Source organism: Hyaena hyaena, unplaced genomic scaffold (assembly GCF_003009895.1).
Source record: "Hyaena hyaena isolate Hyena2069 unplaced genomic scaffold, ASM300989v1 scaffold_187, whole genome shotgun sequence".
NCBI lineage: Eukaryota > Metazoa > Chordata > Mammalia > Carnivora > Hyaenidae > Hyaena > Hyaena hyaena.
In genome coordinates, this window is record NW_024080820.1 from 1,731,707 (window position 1) to 1,750,297 (window position 18,591).

General features: G+C 46.0%; 1 protein-coding gene across 5 annotated transcripts in view; it reads left to right on the plus strand.

Moving 5' to 3' along the window:
* Window positions 1-1,611: 1,611 nt before the first annotated feature.
* The window catches only part of DCUN1D4 (defective in cullin neddylation 1 domain containing 4), an 85,358-nt gene continuing 68,378 nt past the window's right edge, over window positions 1,612-18,591 (plus strand). The window contains exons 1-2 of one of the 5 annotated variants that reach the window (XM_039241083.1): window positions 1,612-1,672; window positions 1,845-1,905. In XM_039241083.1, coding sequence (XP_039097014.1) covers window positions 1,667-1,672; window positions 1,845-1,905 — 67 coding nt within the window. In that variant the 5' untranslated portion in view covers window positions 1,612-1,666. Of the gene's footprint in view, window positions 1,673-1,844; window positions 1,906-11,948; window positions 12,074-12,468; window positions 12,544-18,591 lie in introns of those variants that run through there. The other 4 variants (XM_039241084.1, XM_039241087.1, XM_039241092.1 and 1 more) reach the window with 4 other exon arrangements.

The following is an 18,591-nucleotide window of genomic DNA, read 5'->3' on the forward strand; positions in this document are numbered from 1 at the left end:
AATCAATCTCCCCGGCTCTCTACGGCCAAATTCTAGACAAATCAGAGCCATCTATTAACATAAGCAGAAGTGGGAGTCTGCATACGTGTAGACCCGGTAGAAATCACAGGTGAACTGGTGGCGAGGAGAGACCCCAGAGAAGCCACTCTACTCCAATACTCACCACTTCCTCTGGCCACGGTGGACAGAATACCACCAGTAAGAGTGAATCAAGTCTTGATGTTATCCGGAGTTTCTGTTACACGCTAGGTCATCAAAGACAGAGCTCCTGGTCTGCAGATGAGGCAGTCTTAACAGAGCAGAGGTTTCTGACATGGAGGGATGGGGTGTGGCAGAGGGAGGAGGCCCAAGAGTCTTTGGGAGGAAGGAGAGCTGGACCCGCTTTGCTTTGCTCTGCGAGCCAGGACTCTCCAGTTGCAAGCGACAGAAACTAACTTTGAACTCTGAGTTGGGAATGTGATGTTGTGAGAGCAAGCCTCTGAAAGGCGAGGGCTCAGCCACGCCTCAGAAGTGCCTGGAACTAGGAACTAGACAGCCCTCCTGACAGGGTCACTGCCAGGGCTGTTCCTGGTGTCTGGAAAGTTCTTCCTTTCCACTTAGGTTATTTACTACACATTATTCATGTGTCTCCAGTCACCTCCTCAGGGCAGCTTCCCCTCTTTCCACTTTCCACTCATTTCTCTGACTGAATCACACCCAGGACCCTGGCTGGGCTCTTTGAGCCTCTGGGCCAAATTAGAAAACAATGACCCTTTTGGGTGGACAGTGCCCAGTGTGTGAAGAACATGGTACCCTTTCCTCTGAGCAAACACGGCTTCACACAAAGCCCCATGGGTTGGTGAGCAGGCTGTTCAGTGGTATTCGAGCCCCCTTACCCCCTTGGCTATGCTCCTTTGTGCAGTGCACAAACTGTACACCTGTACAAAGTAGCTGAGCTTATTGTAAACTCTCAAGGGGCACCTGGGTGGCTCAGGTGTCCGGCTCTTGATTTCAGCTCAACTCGTGATCTCAGGGTTGTGAGATGGAGCCTCACGTCAGGCTCCACGCTGGGAACGGAGCCTGCTTAAGATTTTCTCTCTCTCCCTGTACCGATCGTGCTGTCTCTCTCTTAAAAAAAAAAATAGCAATTTTACATTGCTTACATGATTATTTAAGGAATACCTCCTTTGCAAACTCATAAGCTCCATGAAGGCAGCAATTGGGTCTCTTTTTGCTCAACGTGTTATTTCTAGAGCCCAGCAGTGTCTCGTACACGGAAGGCCCTTGATGATGGTCATTTCATGAATTAATGAATGAGCAAGCAAGAGATCATGTGCTCACTGGGGGTGGGAGGCATGCTGATTGGCTACCAAAACTCTATTTGATGAATGGTGGGGTGAGCAGTTCCCCCAAAAGAAGCAGGGCTCTTTCTAGCAAAAGAGGGGGCAGGCCGGGCAGGAGAGCGTCCAAGTGACCCCTCCCAGCCCTTGGCCTGCCTTGGGCAGTGTCTGACCAGACACTTCTGTGAGATGAGGGAATGTGCCCAGCTCGCCTCTGAGACCGTCACGCCCAACATTCTGTTCCTTTTTATTCTGGTTCTGTTCCCTCCTGCGGCGTTCCATTCTAGCGCTGCAGGTGTTCCGTGGAAAAGGCATGACCGTGGGCAGCCTCAGTCAGCGAAGGCTTAATGGAGGTGAGCCTGCGGCTGCGTGGACAGGCTGGGGGGAGCTGGAAAGGAGAGAGGGAGGCGGGCTGCGGGAAGAATGTTCCTGGCATTTGTCGGGAGTCTTTTTTTTTTTCCTTTCAAATGGCAATCTCTTCACAAGGCGTACTGTGTTAACACATCTGTATTTGCCCTGAATTAGCTTATGGGAGAAGAGCGAGCCAGTCACGCACCAGGAGCTGAGGGAATGAGACATTGGACAGGTACGTTTTAATCCTCAAAATAGGTCCCGAATACAAGCGCCTCTAGGGTGTGGGAAGCAGGCTGGTCGCCCTGGGGTCTGTACGTCGCCCCCGTGTGTCTTGGGCTCCGATGGTGGCAGAGGAAGAAAGAAGCGTCTCCATTTTCTGAATGGGCCTGAACCCCTTCCTGTGACCCCCGAGGACAGTCACCTCTCAGGACTAGCCTGTTCTTCCACTTCTTCTTCTGTGTCTGCCCTCCAGGCTGTTGGTTAAGCTCACGGCAGGCTTCTTCTGTCCTGCTCCTCTCAGGGAACAGAGAGGTTTGCCCTTACTCACTAAGGGCCCACCTCGTCCTGAAAACGGGCGCGATCTGTCCCGGAGGGCCGGCCACCAGGCGCCACAACCGGAGCGCTGGACTCCCGAAGGGGAGCCGGAAAAGGGAGGGCAGGCTCAGCGGGGTCAAGGGGGAAGTGGCGGCAAGAGGCAGTTGTTTTTTTTAATGTTTTGTTTATTTCTGAGAGAGAGAGAGAGACAGTGACAGCGTGAGCAGGGGAGTGGCAGAGAGAGGGAGATACAGGATCTGACACAGGTTCCAGGCTCTGAGCTGTCGGCACAGAGCCGAACGCGGGGCTCAAACCCACCAACCGTGAGATCATGACCTGAGCCGAAGTCGGACGCTTAACCGACTGAGACACCCAGGCGCCCCAAGGGGCAGTTTTGACCCACGCGCACTGGCAACCCTTTAAAGCCGAATTGCCTGTAAGAACACTCTGCTGCTTTTGGCCCTACTCTTCCAGACCCCAGCATGTAGTCCTGTTACCAGGTCCCCAAATAGGCTTAACAAGGAAGAGAACAGGGGCGCCTGGGTGGCTCAGGTGGTTAAGCGTCTGACGTCAACTCGGATCATGATCTCATAGCTGGTGAGTTTGAGCCCCCCTGAGGGGCTCTGTGCTGACAGCTCAGAGCCTGGAGCCTGCTTTGTCTCCGTGTCTCTCTCTCTCTCTCTCTCTCTCTCTCTCACCCCCCCCCCCAAGGCTCATGCTCTGTCTCCTCTCTCAAAAATAAATAAACATTAAAAAAGTAAAAAACAAATAAACAAAAACAAGGAAGAGAATGAAGTTCCATATCCTGGAACTGGGAAAACCGTGGTCCATGTTGCCACTAGTGATGGGTGGTGAGGACACAGGACATTTGCCCCAGCCCCTAGGGCTATGTTAGGTGTGACTGCCTACTGGTGGGGGTACAGCCTTGCGACAGAGGGCTTGGGCTGTGTGTTGGGGGAGGGGTGGAGACGGTGGGCACATGGCCTTCCGTATAATGCTATGCAAAGAAGCAATATAGCAAAGTGATTGAAAATACAGATCTGGAAGCAGTCTACTCGGGCTTAATTCCCCCAGTTCTGCCACTTACTAGCTGTATGACTTTGAGGAAGTTACTTAACCTCTCTGTGCCTTAGTTGCCTCACCTGTAAAATGAGTTTAACAAAAGTTTCTACTTCTTGAGATTGTTAAGAGGATTAAATGGGTTGGTAGGAACACTTAGAACAGTGCCTGGTGCCAAGTGAGTGCTACTTAAGTGTTTGCCAATACAGTATTTATATCTGCTGGTCTATCATCTGCGAATCTGAAATGTCTCCCAAAGCTACAGTTATAAATTTGAATGGAGGTTTAGAACAGACTAAGGTGGTGGTGGTAGAGCTCTGAAGCCAGAACACGTGATTGTGAGGTGGAGGGATGGAGAATGAAATGGAGCAGTTGCAAGGGTTCAAGGTCAGACTTTACCAGTAAATTGACCAGACTGTGGGGGTGGGGCATGACAGGGGCAGAGCACAGTGGGGCTGATCAGGGCCTGGGGTCAGGGGATGAGTGGGAAGGGAGAGGGCAACTGTGCGCTGCCGAGGACCCAGAGTCTGGGTGTGGGTGGCTGCAGAAAAAGCAGTTTTGACTGCAACCCTCTTTGGAGCTGGAGGGGAGCAAAATTTGGAAGCAGAAGTTTATTTTTGGCACGTCCTTTGCTCTTTGTCCAATAGCCCGATATCTCCATACCGTCTTGAAAATATTGTTCCCCAGAGGCAAGCCTTTCCTTCTCTCCTGTGGCTCCACAGCCTGAAACTGTTCACTGCACCCGCGAGTTCCCACTCTTCGAGTGCAGGCCCGGATGTCAGCCAGATGTGGGAGGGTAGCGTGGAACTCATCTCTCATCAACAAATTACTGATATCCACGGACTAATCCCCAAAGTGCCTGGATTTTAAAAAGGAAATATAAACTCAAGTGACTCTCTAATCTAGGAATTCTTCATTTAGGAGTGATGGGGTCGGCATAGATGGGTTTCGGGCCTTTGACAGAGAGTCATCATTTTCAATGAGTCCTAAAGGGGTCTGTGACTCCCAAAATGTTGAGGGCATTTGCTTTAACCTCTTTGGACTAAGGCAGCATAACAAACTGAAGTGCAATAAGCATTCAGGTTAGTTGGAAGAAAATATTTTTCAGCTGGGTAAGTTAGTGATTTGCCTGTATGTGTATTGTGCCTGTGTGTGTGTGTGCACGCACACCTCCAAATTCTTTTTCTATTTTGGAACCATCGATATTTTTCTTAAACACTTGGATTCGTTGCTTTCTTCCCACAACATGGCTTCTGTGGTAACTTCAGTTGAGGGGCTCAGGTGTGAGTGTCAGGAGACTTGTGGTAGCAGAGGAAGGTGTAACCTGATTATAGGAGCTGGGATCTGCTTAGTCACAGGTTTCTGACATCCTACACCCTCTTCCTTTCTAGAACAGGAAGTTTTTACTTCCATAACATGTCACCACCAAGGAAGTGAGCATATATTTTCCTCAGCTCCTGTCCTCCTCTTCCCTCCCCCACTTCCTACTGCTGCCTGCTGGCTCCATCCACTCTCCCAGAATGCTCCACTTTGCCATAATGAGATGCTCGGCAGCCACCGACGTCTGGAGATGGATGGGGCCTCCTGTACTGCCCTGAGAGGGATGTTAAAAAGACATTGTATTCTTGGAAGCAGGCTAGAAAAAGCGAGGAGAAATGAAGAGCCTGACAACACAGGAGCCATTGTACAAGTAAAATGGTTATTCTTTCTGCCCATACCCTGCTAGCTGGAGTAACTGAAGCAATGCTATATTTATGAAAGTCACTATAAACGTCATTCATTGTTTAGATTCAACTGGAAAATTATACCTTCTGAGATCGAGTTTAAGGCAACATCATTAGTACCTGATTAGCTCAATGTGAATAAGGTGAAAATACCCAATTCAGAAAAGAACATGTGGTAATGAATACATTTTTATTCAAATACTCTGTTAAATCCCTAGGCAGGTGTGATTTCTGTAAAATAAAAGGCCTTGGGTAAAAAAAAAAAAAAAAAAAAAAGCCAGTTTAAGCATTCCATAGTTGTGCTAGAGAAAAAGATTAGCCAAAAAAAAGCGCTTATTAATACTATCTTAATAGTCATGTAGTCACGTGTCAAGAAATCNTGAATAAGGTGAAAATACCCAATTCAGAAAAGAACATGTGGTTATGAACATATTTTTTTTCAAATACTCTGATAAATCTCTGGACATGTGTGATTTCTAAAATAAAAGACCTTGGGAAAAAAAAAAAAAAAAAAAAAAAGTGCCAGTTTAAGCATTCCATAGTTGTGCTAGAGAAAAAGATTAGCCAAAAAAAAGCGCTTATTAATACTATCTTAATAGTCATGTAGTCACGTGTCAAGAAATCATGAAAGTCGGAAATAGTTTTAAAAATAAATGAAATTTTTTCTCTATATCTATTTTTCTCTAAAGAAAAATAGAAAAAATAAGAAGTTGAAATTGAAACACTGATATCAAATCTCGTCAGAATTGGAAAATTCTTAGCTTTTCTGAGAGATCCCTAAAATGGCAGCTTCATAAAGAGGGAAACCAGGATTTTCTAGATAACTTAAACACACAGACTCATTTTTGCTTGAAATAGCCCCAAGCGTAAAAATTAGCCAACCAACTGTACCTCACAAGACTGCATGAGGTTCACAAAGAAAAATGTGGATGCATCACATAATTGGTGCTCATGCATTTATTCTTGCTTCCCTCTCCTGCTTTTATAAATGCTTGTACATATTTTATCACATTTATCTCTTGAAGATATTACTCCCATTTTTATAGATGGAGGAATTGAGGCCCAGGCAAGTTTAATGCCTATTCAAGGGTTAAAGTGGTACGGTCTGTGTCTTATTCCAGGCTGGTTCAAGGGTAATACTTAAAGACATTTTGCCTCTGGTGTAGCAGATTCAAAATCTTTTATGCCAGTGCCTGTGGCAATCAGAGAAGGGTAATATTACTTCAAAGGAGAAGGAAGAAAAATTATTCACTATGGGAACACAATATATGATTCTATTTATGTAGAATCCCCCGTAATTTGCTACAGTTTAATTGTTTAGAAATTTCCTATGTACATCTGAACTCCCAGTATCAATCAATTTTCATTAAGCTAGTTTTCAATGAATTTGAATGGTGCAGGATTGATATGGGGTACCCATTTTCTTCTTTATTGTGTAAGGTCTCACATGTCAGTTTCAAACCAGGCTAATTTCACATCAGTGGCCTGTCTCGGGGAAGAAGGCTTTTGTATGCTAACTCAGTGTTCACTGTAAACTCTAGGAAGGAGAAAGGAAGCCAAGTTAATGAAACATAGTGACTGTGGAGTTAGAGACCAGCTTAGAGGAAAAGAAGAATTTGGGATGACAAGATGGATGTGACGAGGAAGGGTTTATTCAAGAATATGATGAGTACTGCAACTAACAGGTATTGAGTCAGGTACTTTCACATGCTGTCCATGTACGTATTCATTCACTTATTTTTCACAACATACCTATGAGGTAGTTCCTATTATTTTCACTCTTTTGCAGATGAGGAAAGCAAGACACAGAGAGATGTGAAATAATTTGTCTCAAAAATTTTTTTTAACACTTATTTATTTTTGAGAGTCAAAGAGTGAGACAGAGCATAAGCAGTGAAGGGTGAGAGAGAGAGGGAGATACAGAATCTGAAATAGGCTCCAGTCTCTGAGCTGGCTGTCAGCACAGAGCCTGATGCAAAGTTCAAACCCACAAACCATGAGATCATGACCTGAGCTGAAGTTGGATGCTTAATCAACTGAGCCACCCGGGCACGCCAAAATAATTTGTGTTCTTAAGTGGTGGAGCCAATTGGTTTTTAATCCAGGCCATCTGGATTAAGCCTATGTCCTGCTTCAGAAAAAATGTCAGAAGTGCTGCCATGTCTAAGAATGCCCAGTGCAGAGCTGGTTCCAGAAAGTTCCATCTCTTAAGGTCTCTTTTTTATTTTGGGAGTTACATTACTGCCCCAATACAGGCTGATTAAAAATATGGAAGTCCCTTTAATGTGCATTATAAGCCCACATGACAGGTTATCAATTCTACGAAGTAACCTGTGATGATTATAGAGGTCACCTGCATGTGTTTCACAGTCAGTGTTCTAACCTCTAGCATAAGAGGGCAGGGGAAAAGGAAGCTGATGGAAGAAACCGTGTGTTCAACAAGATATATGGCAAATGATGCCATCTTTTCAGCTTGTCAATCATCACCAGTTTTGAGGAGAGACTGTCCCTGTTGGTGACAATGGAGGAAAATGTCTACTTCTATGCCTTTTCCATTAGCCTAATAATTGGGCCATAACTATCTACAGATATTGAAAAACGAAACTTGCATTTTTATGACCCAAGTAGCATCTGGCAAGTGGCTACTGCAAAACTGTTCGATGTATATAAGTGAAAAGCAGCGTAAGTTACAGTGACATTCCTATGAAATTAAAAGCTTAAGAGGCGAAACTGTTTCCCAATAACACAGACCTCAGTGGTTAAAAGGTGAACTCCAGTAGGCTGAAGTGGCTGCCCCTTCCCACTGATATATCGGAGTAGCAAATTTATTATATTCAGCACAGCTTTATTAGACACTCTATATAAATAATTTCATTTATAACATTCCATGAAGTTGATGGTTGCTACTGAAATAAGGTCAAAGGATAAAACAGATAAGAAGGATGGAGTAACCTGGAAGTAATCTTTCTGACTCCTATTTTTCTATCTACAAAGGCAACCTGAGTCTAGATATTCAACTCAAGAAAAAGGCTAGGTTTCACTATCTTTTCAAAGCACATTCACATCCATATCATTGTATCCTTATAAATAAGTCTCTTAGGTATGTAGGGCATGTATTAACCTGATTAAAAAGAGAGAGAACATTAAAATGCAGGGAGTTTCACCACTTAAGAGCACTATTCCTTATTAGCTAGAAGGCAAGGTACTAGAGTTTTCTGAGCCTCAGTTAACTTATCTGTAAATTAGGGCTAATATTAGTATTCTACTGGAGGGCTGAAGGTTAGGTGGAATACTTTAACCAGCAAAGCACTGTCACATGGGAAGCAGCTAAAAAAAAAAGTTGTCATCATTTGGATTAGCAAACTGTCAGTTGGTTATGAGTCTGGAGAAATGAATTATCTTGACCTACAGATATATTTACTTTTTTTGTTTTCGTTTCCATGTAAACCCAGGTAGCCCGACCTTTGATAACTAGTGGAGTTCTACACACTCTCTCACTGCAACCTGAGGCTGAATTAAGTCCTCCTTGACATGTGTTCTTTTCAATTCTCTTCAAATTTTACCAGGGGCACATTTATGTATTTGTCAAAGCAGGCCCAACTTTATTTCAGCTTTAGGACTATGCCATTCTCCACTCTGTGCATAGTCTCCCCAGTGCCCAATGCATACAGAAAAGCATGCTATTGTGGGCTGCATGGAATTTGGGGAAAAGTTTTACTCCACCATCACAGTCCCAAGATACTTACTAATTTTCCCTCCAAGGATGTGAATATAAATGCACAGAAATGTAACATTATTATCTCTGTAAACATCCCGATAAGAATCAAGTTATATGGAAATGGCGCCAATGAGAAAAATGTTAAATGTTATATTACATATTGAAAACATTTCCTATTGAGTTTCATAAAAAAGAAGGCAGTCTTCCAGCTATGAAGTATAGAATTTGTATTAGATTTTTATAATAACGTTCAAATGGGAAGGAAGAGTAGCTTACCCATCTTTGGAGTTTGAAGCTATGATACTGGGCACTGTGGTACAGGGGAAAAGACCTGGTCTAGGACCTGAGAAACCTGTTTAGTTACTGCTTTGCTATTAACTAGCTGAGTGGTTTGGATTAGACATTTAACTCCTTTGAACCTCAAGTCTCAAATTCTTAAAATGAGGAAGTTGGATTTTCCCAAAGCTTCTCCCAGATCTAAAATTTCACATTATAGTCAACGCTCAGTTCACTTTAAGCAAGAGCTAACTAGTGCCTACTATGTGAAAGCACTGTACTAGATGCTAGGCCATAAGATAAATATAACAAGTTTCCTGCCCTCAAAAGTTCTAGTCTTGTGGATTATTGGGATGATAGTTATATTATATATATATACATATATTATATGGGGTGATAGTTACAGAATATTATGTAATCATTTAATTACACCTGTTTTACTATTCATACAACATAGGGGGCAGTGAGTCTTAGCAGACCAAATGAATTTAGCCCCTCAATCTTCAGGCAGTAGCTGACCTACCAAAAAGATTTGTATAAATTACTCTCTAAGTCCTTTTTTCACTTGAAAATAACCATACAGACCTGACTGAAAGTGATGCTGAGAAGTAACCAAGGTTGAACATCCTATTTATTTTTGTGGACACCCTGAGCCACTGAAGTGTTGGGTGCTAGGGGGCAAAGCACTGGGCAGGTCCCTAATTTGGCTGAGCCATTATATATAGTATTACAAAGTTTGCTGCAAAAAAAAAATCAATATAGTAAATGGCTACCTAGAACAAATTAATTGTGGGCTTGTTTTAATTTGGTGGTGCCAAGAAGCAAATTCATTTCTGTGCGAAACAATTGTGTCTCAGCCCTTAAATTACCATGATCAATAAGAAACATAGAAATATTATATATACAAAATATTATGACTTTCTGTAAAGTATAGTTTATTATTTTCTAGATATAGAGTAGGTTGAACACATACATGGCATAAAGTATGCAAACACAGCTCTTAGTTCAGAGTAAGAAGGGACTTTTCTTAGAATTAGATCCGCTCAGGGGCACCTGGGTGGCTCAGTTGGTTAAGCGTCTGACTTTAGCTAGGGTCATGATCTCACGGTTTGTGGGTTCAAGCCCCGCGTAGGGCTCTGTGCTGACAGCTCAGAGCCTGGAGACTGATTCAGATTCTGTGTCTCCCTCTCTTTCTGACCCTCCCCTACTCACGCTGTCTCTCTCTCTCTCTCTCAGAAAGAAATAAAAACATTTAAAAAAATTAAAAAACAAAAAAGAAAAGAATTAGATCCGCTTAATAAGGAATGGCCTACTTCAGAGTCCGGAGGTACTTACCCATCCCTTTGAGGCCCAGCTGACAGATCTTTCAGGTTAAAGTTCACCAATATGGATGAGATTCATCAGAAGAAAACTGAAGTGGACAAATTCAGGTCAATTCTGAGATTCTATAAATAGGTGAAGTGACTCATAAATGTGTGAATAAGTATGATAGATACATTATAAGGATGTAATTTACTAGGGAGACATTAGGGGCTAAAAGGGAGAGAGTATACTTACAACCGGAGTGGTGTGGGCAGAGGAACTGGTTTGATCCTGACCTTTCAAAATACCTTGTTTTGGTGTAACACTTATCCTCTGATTTGAAATCTAAATTTCAGAACTCCGAAACTCAAAAGTCTTGGCTACAGAAATCTAAAACTTAAACGCCTCATGTTTTGTTACCAGATATTTGTGGTGTAATCCATTCTTGGAGGGCATCTTGTAATGCCCTGGCTGTAGGCTGGGGCAGGGCCTTGGGATACAGGTAAGCGATGGCTGTGTCCTGTGATTGGGGTAGGAGAGGGCTATCCTTCCAAAATATCTCAAAATATTATTCTGCTACCTTATGGTGAAGTGTGACCACCTGGTTGGAAAGCATTGAAAAAAAATGGTTGCGAACTCATAAAAACGGTGCGAATTCTTGCCTTAGGAAACTCAATGGTCCCAAGAATTCACTTACAGTAACACCTTCCTCTGCCAACTAATAGCCAAATGAGGCCCTCTCAGCGTCAGTGAATGAGATTCTCTCAATTCAGCCAGTTGTCGTTCGAGGGCTCAGCGCCTATCCCCTGGAACTGCCAACATGCCAGATCGAGCTGGAAGCTCAGAGCGTGGCCCTGATTTCCTGTATGCTGTGGAGGGTGTATTCAGATGTGTGTACGACGACAGACAATGCCTGTAGCATTCGAAGCCTTTAGAACAGCCCATTTGTGACCAAGGGGGAAGAAGTGTGTTGATTCTGGAAAAGAAGTGCAATTCAAAACCGGGAAGAGGATGGATTGTTGTGCAAGAAATAGGAGTTTGTTCCTCACCAGAAGGTTTGCTGGAAACGAGGACGCGATGATTCTTTATCCAGTTTCCAGCAGAAGGAAACAGCTAACAAGAGAAGTCCCAGTCCAAGTTCGGGGCGGACTGGGCTTTCGCTGAGAACTGCTCCGAGACAAGTGGGTGACGCAAGTAGGGACTAACTCCCTTACTCCTTGTAGCGGGACACCAGATGCCCCAACTGGGCTTTCCCTTCGCGGCTCTTCGCGCAACACCACGCGTGCTTTGTTACAGAAGCCGACCCTTCTTTCTCGGTTGGTCTGCAGCTCCACCAATCCCGCCCGTGACGGGGCGGGGCTTCAGGGTCAAGGTGGACCAATTCGCCAGCCTTGCCCCAACACGCGCTTTCGGACCCCCGGGGATGAGTGACAGCAGCCGGGTCCAACCTGCTGCTCCAGAGCGTGGCCTCCGCCAGGGGCGTTACGAAGACGAGGCTCCGGGACCAATCGCATTGGACCTTGAGGGGCGGGGCCTCTTTGCCAGCTCCAGACCGGCGCCCACCGCACTCCTTTTGTCAAATGAGAGACGTGGAGGGGCGGTCCCTCGGCCGAAGTTCAGCCAATGGTTGGAGGCGAGGTGGGCAGGCCGGGAGTGCTGGCGGCTGGTCCTCAGCTCCGAGCCGAGGTGCGGCGAGCCGGTGGGGGGACCGCGAGGCGAGCGCGGGAGCCTGGGCGGCGAGTGGGGTGTGAGCTGCCCGAAAATGCACTCGGATGCCGCCGCTGTCAGTGAGTAACAGAGAGCGAGCTGGCCAGGGCCAGGCGGTTGCCAGCACTCTCCACTCCGCTCCCGCAGTCCCCGCCCCGCGCCTCCTGTCCCGAAACGCGCCGGGAGTCCCTGCCCGGGAGCCACCCCTTCCCCTCCCGGGGCCGGGGCGGGCGGTGACGCTGCGGGCGGCGCGGGGCGGGGGCGGGCGTGGGGGGGAAGGGGCCGGCCTGACGGGGGAGGGCGGAGGTGAGGGGGGTGGGGACTGGCTCCTTTTCAGTGTTGGGGGCAGGGGGGGGCGGGACGTGCGATGAAGGGCTGGGACCGGAGTGCCTGGGGTGAATGGAAGTGGAGGCGGCGGCGGGCGCTAGCGGGCAGGGCCGGGGGCGGCACCGGCGCGGGGAGAGAGGGAGGGAGCGAGCGAGCGAGCGGGGTGCAGGGGTGAGGATTTCCTAGGGGCTGAGCGGTGCGGGCGGCTCCGTGAGAAAGGCGGGTGAGTGCTAGGGGAGCGCGGGGGCGGGGACAATGGGAAGAAGGGTTGGATGGCGGGGGTGGGGGGGAACAATGCGGTGGGGGAATGGGGGCAGCGGCCGAGCGGGGCTGGAGGGCGGGCACGGAGATGAAGGCTGATGTAACGGGAGAGCGAGGTGGTGGGAGGGATTGGGGTGTGATGGGATAGTTGGGGAGTCCGGCGGGCTGGAGAGGCATAGGGAGGGTGGTGGGGTAACTGGGAGTGGTTAGAGGGGGCAGACGTTGGGGTAATAGGATTGAGCAGGTGTTAGGAAGAGAGGGTAATTGGGAGTTAGAAGCGAGGAAGCAGGGGAGGGTTTGAGGTGACAGGATGGGGGCAGGGGTAGGGGAGGTGCGGTGGGGGTGTAAAGCTAGTTGGGAGGAAAGGGGGGTTGGGAGGGGCCAGAGCAGGGGAGGACTGTCAAGTCCAGATTCGGTCCGCGCAGGGCTCAGGGGGAAGGTGTCAAACTCAGTTTTCAGGGGGGTGTTCCCTCCCCCGGATCAAGACAGGGTCCGTGTAAGAGGGAGCCTGAGCTTGGGGGTGCGGGGAGAGGAGGGGGCGGGGCTGAGGTGGAGGGGGCGGGGAGGTGCCCTGAGGTTGGCGCTGGCCGCGGTTCCCCCAGAGCGGCGGGAAGCGAGGTCAGCGCTGGCGCGGGCTCCGGCTGCGGGACTGGGAGGCGGGGCGCGGGCGCGGGCTGCGGGTTTTCCACGGCGGGAGCGGGAGGAGTCGGGCCCTGGAGACCAGGTGGGGGGTTTGCGCAGGGGAGGTGTTGGGGTCCCAGGCAGTCCGTGGGTTTGGCAGTCTGTGACGCAGTTTTCTAATTTTTGGTCGTCAGGTGTGGACGTTGGTGCCTAGAGACCCGCTTCCCTGCAGGGGGGGCTGGACCACAGGCTCCGCGTAGCGCCTGCGGAGCGCGACCTCTGCCTAGCTTGCGGGGAGGACGCTTTAGGGGTTTCCTTTAGGGTCTGGCTCTAGTGGCCGGGTGTGAAGGGGAAAGGCGGTCGCGCGGAATTCTGGGACTTGTAGTCCGCGCCGCGCGGGGCCGCGGTTGGGTTGGGTGCACGTGGGTAACTGTGGAAACGAGTCCCAGAATGCTTCGCGCCCTTCGGAGCCTCCCGGCTCTGTTAACTCGTGCTTTTTTCGCGGCTGACCGGAGCGCGCTCTTGGGAATCCTCTCCTGTCCCCTGGGACTGGAGCGATTCACTAGACCTCCCTGTGTCAGCGGGAGGGGGAGAACCAAGCCGAACACAGTCCTTTTGCACTTGGGTTCTTGATTCACTAGTTGGTTACTTCCTCCGGCATTTGGTGGCCTTATTTGTAGGGTATATGTTTAGTCTTTTATCATCTAGCCCATGGGTTTGGAAAAACATTCAACATGCAGCACGATCTGAAAGCAGAGTGTAGGATGCTGTATTTATTGTGGCATCCAGTGTATGTAAACACTAGCTTGAAAGATTTCATCTTAGGAAATCTGGGACTGCAGTGGAGGCCAGTGTAACCCTTGTGCAGATAGTATAGATTATGTGTTTATATTTCTTGGGCTGTTTGGAGTGCCCAAAGGTAGGACTTTTTGAAAGATGGTCTTGAAGTGATGGAGGCGGCTGAAGGGAATTTAGGGTGGAAATGTGCCCATTCCTAAAGCGAGCATGAAGATGAGCAAAGGGAATATATGATGTTTTCAGTTTTCAAGGGAACAGGGAGAGGAGGCTAGAGGGTAAACTCAGTGAAGGGCCTTACATTTTCATATTGTTTTGTTTGTTTTTAGCTGCTACTCTAATTGTTTTTTGCCTCTTTAATATTAGAGACCACCCTTTCAGTCTTGAGATGCCCCAAATGCCACATCCTTTGCGGGTTTCCATTGCCATTTATATACTGAATCTGTACATCACAGAATCTGTAATGTAGAGGGCCATAAGATTATCTCAGAGACGACAGACTTTTATGTGATATATAAGGTGTTGTGAAACTCTTGGTAGCATAGTCACTAGAAGAGTATTATAATGATCCTAATCAAATTTTACCAAAAAGTCCTAAAATTTGGGAACCTTTTAGTATGGTTACAAATATACTGAACTTGCATAATGATGGCTGAAAAACGGGGCAGTGTGTAGCTTTTTCAGGAAAAGATTTCTGTTTGTCTTATGTTTTACTTAATGTTGTGATGAAATATTCAGGAAGCACTTTGTGATATGTAAATATGAATGTGGACATGTTTTTTAAAATGTGCACTTAATACTGGAATTTGTTCTCATATAAAGGGTAAAGTGTATGAAGTTGAAAACAAGAGTTATAATTGTCTTCAAGACAGTGTTTTAAAAGAAAGACTAGTAATTTCTTTCCTTGTTTATTTCTATTATATCCCAAAGGGCAGTTGCTCTTTACACCCACACACAGCCCCCCTCTTCTCCAGCCCCCCAAACCCTAGGTTTCTAAGCATGATCAGCTTATATTTTATGTTGTGGATTTTAGGTTCCTCTTTGATTTTTGGCCTTTGGGGAGGTCCTTTCTTTTATTTAAAAAATTTTTTTTAATGTTTTATATATTTTTGAGAGAAACAAAGACAGAGTACGAGCAGGGGACGGTCAGAGAGAGGGGCAGACACAGAATCTGAAGCAGGTTCCAGGCTTTCAACTGTCAGCACAGAGCCCAATGCGGGACTCGAACAAGTGAACTGCGAGATCGTGACCTGAGCTGAAGTTGGACGCTTAACGCTTAACTGACTCAGCCACCCAGGCACCCCCGTGGAGGGCCTTTATTTTCATATGAACTTCTCTATGCATTTAAACGGATGTTTCTTTCACTTGGCCCAGTATTTTTTCCCTGTTTTATACTGGGAAGGTTTTTAGGTTGTCTTGTCTATAGCACTGCCAGCAAAGAAAGATCTCCCTCATGTTCTTCGCCTTAGAGAACTCCTGAACGTTTACTCTTTCCTTCCTCTCTTCCTCCAAGAAGTGCCCCTGCCTATACTTGATCACCTTTTTTTCAAATGTTATTTATCAGTATATCCCTTTCTCTTATCTTTAGCAGCTCCCAGCAGCTCTTATAGTTTATTGCTTTCTTCCTGGCTAATAATACATGTTGGAATTTTGTGCTCTCAATAATAATGATCTTGTTAACTCAGCAGAATAAAAAAATCAGCCTGTAGAAACTGACCTCATGATTTGACCTCTGTTGTATCAATTATTGGCAAGTAACAATACACAACTAAAAATGGCATAAATAATAGAACTTGTTATTGTACAGTAGCAAGAAGTGTAGAGAGATGGTTGTAAGGGTGGTGCGGCGTCAGAATGATGCCTTTGAAGACTCTAGGTTCTTTGCATCCCCTTCTTCCTCTGTTGTTAGTATTAGGAACAGAAAGTCGCGAGCTCCGTTGCCTCCTGTTGGCAGTGTGGTTGCTGGGGCCCCAGACACATCATGCCTGTGTGAGATGGGAAAACAGGAACATATTTTCTTACAACTCCCTCTTAGCAGAGAGGAGTCTTCTAGAAGGCCGCCTTGGAGACCTCTCCCTTCAGTTTCAGTGAATAGAACTGATCCTATGGCCCTGCTGCTTATAAGGAAGGTTGAGCAAGTGAAAGTCTGGCGTTTTTTCAGCTGCTGTTGTGCGATGTGGCCCGTGCTGGGGGGAAGAGCAGTGAGGAGTGCTCTGGGTCCATCGACAGCCTACAGGTTATATCCCTGAGCCAGCTACTTGGTACAGCTGTTTCCGGCTTGGTCTCCGTCTTTTTTATCTGTCAGTTTATTTTCTGCTTCATTTTTTTAAACAAAGGTGCCTTACTAAGTATAAATAAAAGCCTGTCAGGAGAAGGAAAATAAACTGTAGATTTACAGGCTGCATATAAATGCTCGCTGTATGTTAGAAATGGGCCATATTTTGGCTCTGAGCATCCTAGTAGTCAAAACAAAGAGGAAAACAAGACTAATTCATTTTATTCATTTGGTTAATGAACTGCAAGTCATTTACTAACCCAAGCTGGAAGCTTAGGCAGTTTTCATCCTTTCCTGGGCAGGTAGTATGAGAGAGACTCCAATCCCCTCTCTTGCTCTCCTGAACTCTCAGACCTGTTGCCATCGCCTGGGGCTGCTCCATCTTTCCTTGTGTTGTTAATCAGCAGTAATCCTTTTGCTAGCCTCAGCCTCTCACCTTGGCGTCTCCATCACTAGTAAAATCATCTTTGTCCTTAGGATTCCCCTAGACAAAACCTGGAGGGCTCCCATTAGCTTAATGAGATACAGACTCCTCAGAACCTGGGGTTGAACCAGCATCTGTAGTTGGAGCTCTCTTTCATCCCCCTGAAACTGCTGCTTCCTTGTCCCTGCCATCAGTGCTGCTTCTGGGGAACTTTTCTTTACCAGGTTCCTGTTCCCTTTAATGCAGACTCATCCTTCCCTCTGCTGAATCCCCACGTACTGTTTACTTCTGTTGTCAGTTTAACTTCTGTAACAATACCTGCTTGTTTGTTTATTTGTTCCCTCCCCAGTTAGATTATTACCCCCTTGCGATCTGGGACTGTCTGACTTAGTATCCACTTTATCATCCAAGATGATCCTTTGTTTAGGTTCTCAAATATGTATTGGATTGCACTTAAAATTTTTTTTAATGTTTTATTTATTTATTTTTTTGAGAGAGACACAGACACCGTGAGGAGAGGAGGGTCAGAGAGAGAGGGAGACACAGAATCAGAAGCAGGCTCCAGGCTCTGAGCTAGCTGTCAGCACAGAGCCCGATATAGGGCTCGAACCCACAAACCGTGAGATCATGACCTGAGCTGAAGTCGGACGCTTAACCGACTGAGCCACCCAGGTGCCCCTGGATTGCACTTAAATGTCAACTCTTAAATAGCGAATTATCTAGAAAATTTTAATTCTCCCTCCTATTTAGCATGCTTCTTCTGAGTCTTTTATTATCTTCAGATTTTTCTTCAGGGAATATAAACTTTCACTTATTCATCCTCTGTCTCTTAACAAACTCAGCCATAAGCAAACCGATTTTAATAATATATATATATATTGAGACTGGGAGAATGCAGGCATGAGCAGGCGAGGGGCAGAGGGAGAGGGAGAATCCTAAGCAGGCTCCATGCCCAGCTACAGCCCCACTTGGGGCTTGATCCCACCACCATTAGATCAGGACCTGAGCTGAAATCAAGAATTGGTCGCTTAGCCAACTGAGCCACCCAGGCACCCCAATAGTATTTCTTAAATACATGCAGGTATCAGTTTTGAAGAGTGTCTCTGGGACAGAGAAGTCCTCAAGGAGAAAGTAAAATGCTGGTGATGTACGAACGGACCAGGAGTCTGTGTGTGAAAATGCATGTTTCCATTTCAGATCTGGTATGAAAGTCAGTGTGGGGAAGGCTAAGTCAGGGCTTGGCGGGACTGGCACTACCTCTCTTCTCCTTTTAAGACCAGATTCTGGTCCTTAGGGTTTATTTCGTGAGATTGCTGGAAGCTTTCTTCATTTAGAAAATAAACTTTGTTAGTTGAAGGTGAATTTTCTGAGAATGTGACATTAATGCTGATACTTTCTTATAGTTGGTCATCTTGAATTAGTATTAATAGCTTTTCATAGCTTGTTCTTTTTTACTTATTTTGAGATTCGGGTTAGAAGTACCTCTTGAGAATTATGCTTTTAAGCAGAATATACATTTAAAAATATGCTATAAGTAGAAAAAGATATTCAAATGCGTTTTAAATAGAATCATGTATTTTAGCAATCATTGCATTACTGTTTCAGATCTAAGGGTCCCCCCCACCCTTGTGTCCATTATTCTAGCAAACAGAGTATTTACTACTCTAGATTTGGATTATTTTTCTTTTATTTAGAAAACACTCTTAGTTATTTTCAAATTAGAAAGGTAGGCTTGTAGTTTTTGAAACTAATTAATATAGTAAAGCACTAAATGATACGAAAAAGGCCCCCACCCTCCTCAAATAGCATTACCTCTGGGTATGATTCCTTTTAGTTCCACCTTTGAGGGTTTTTTTCTTGTTACTTTTTTTTTTTTTTTAAACCTTTTGCAGGCC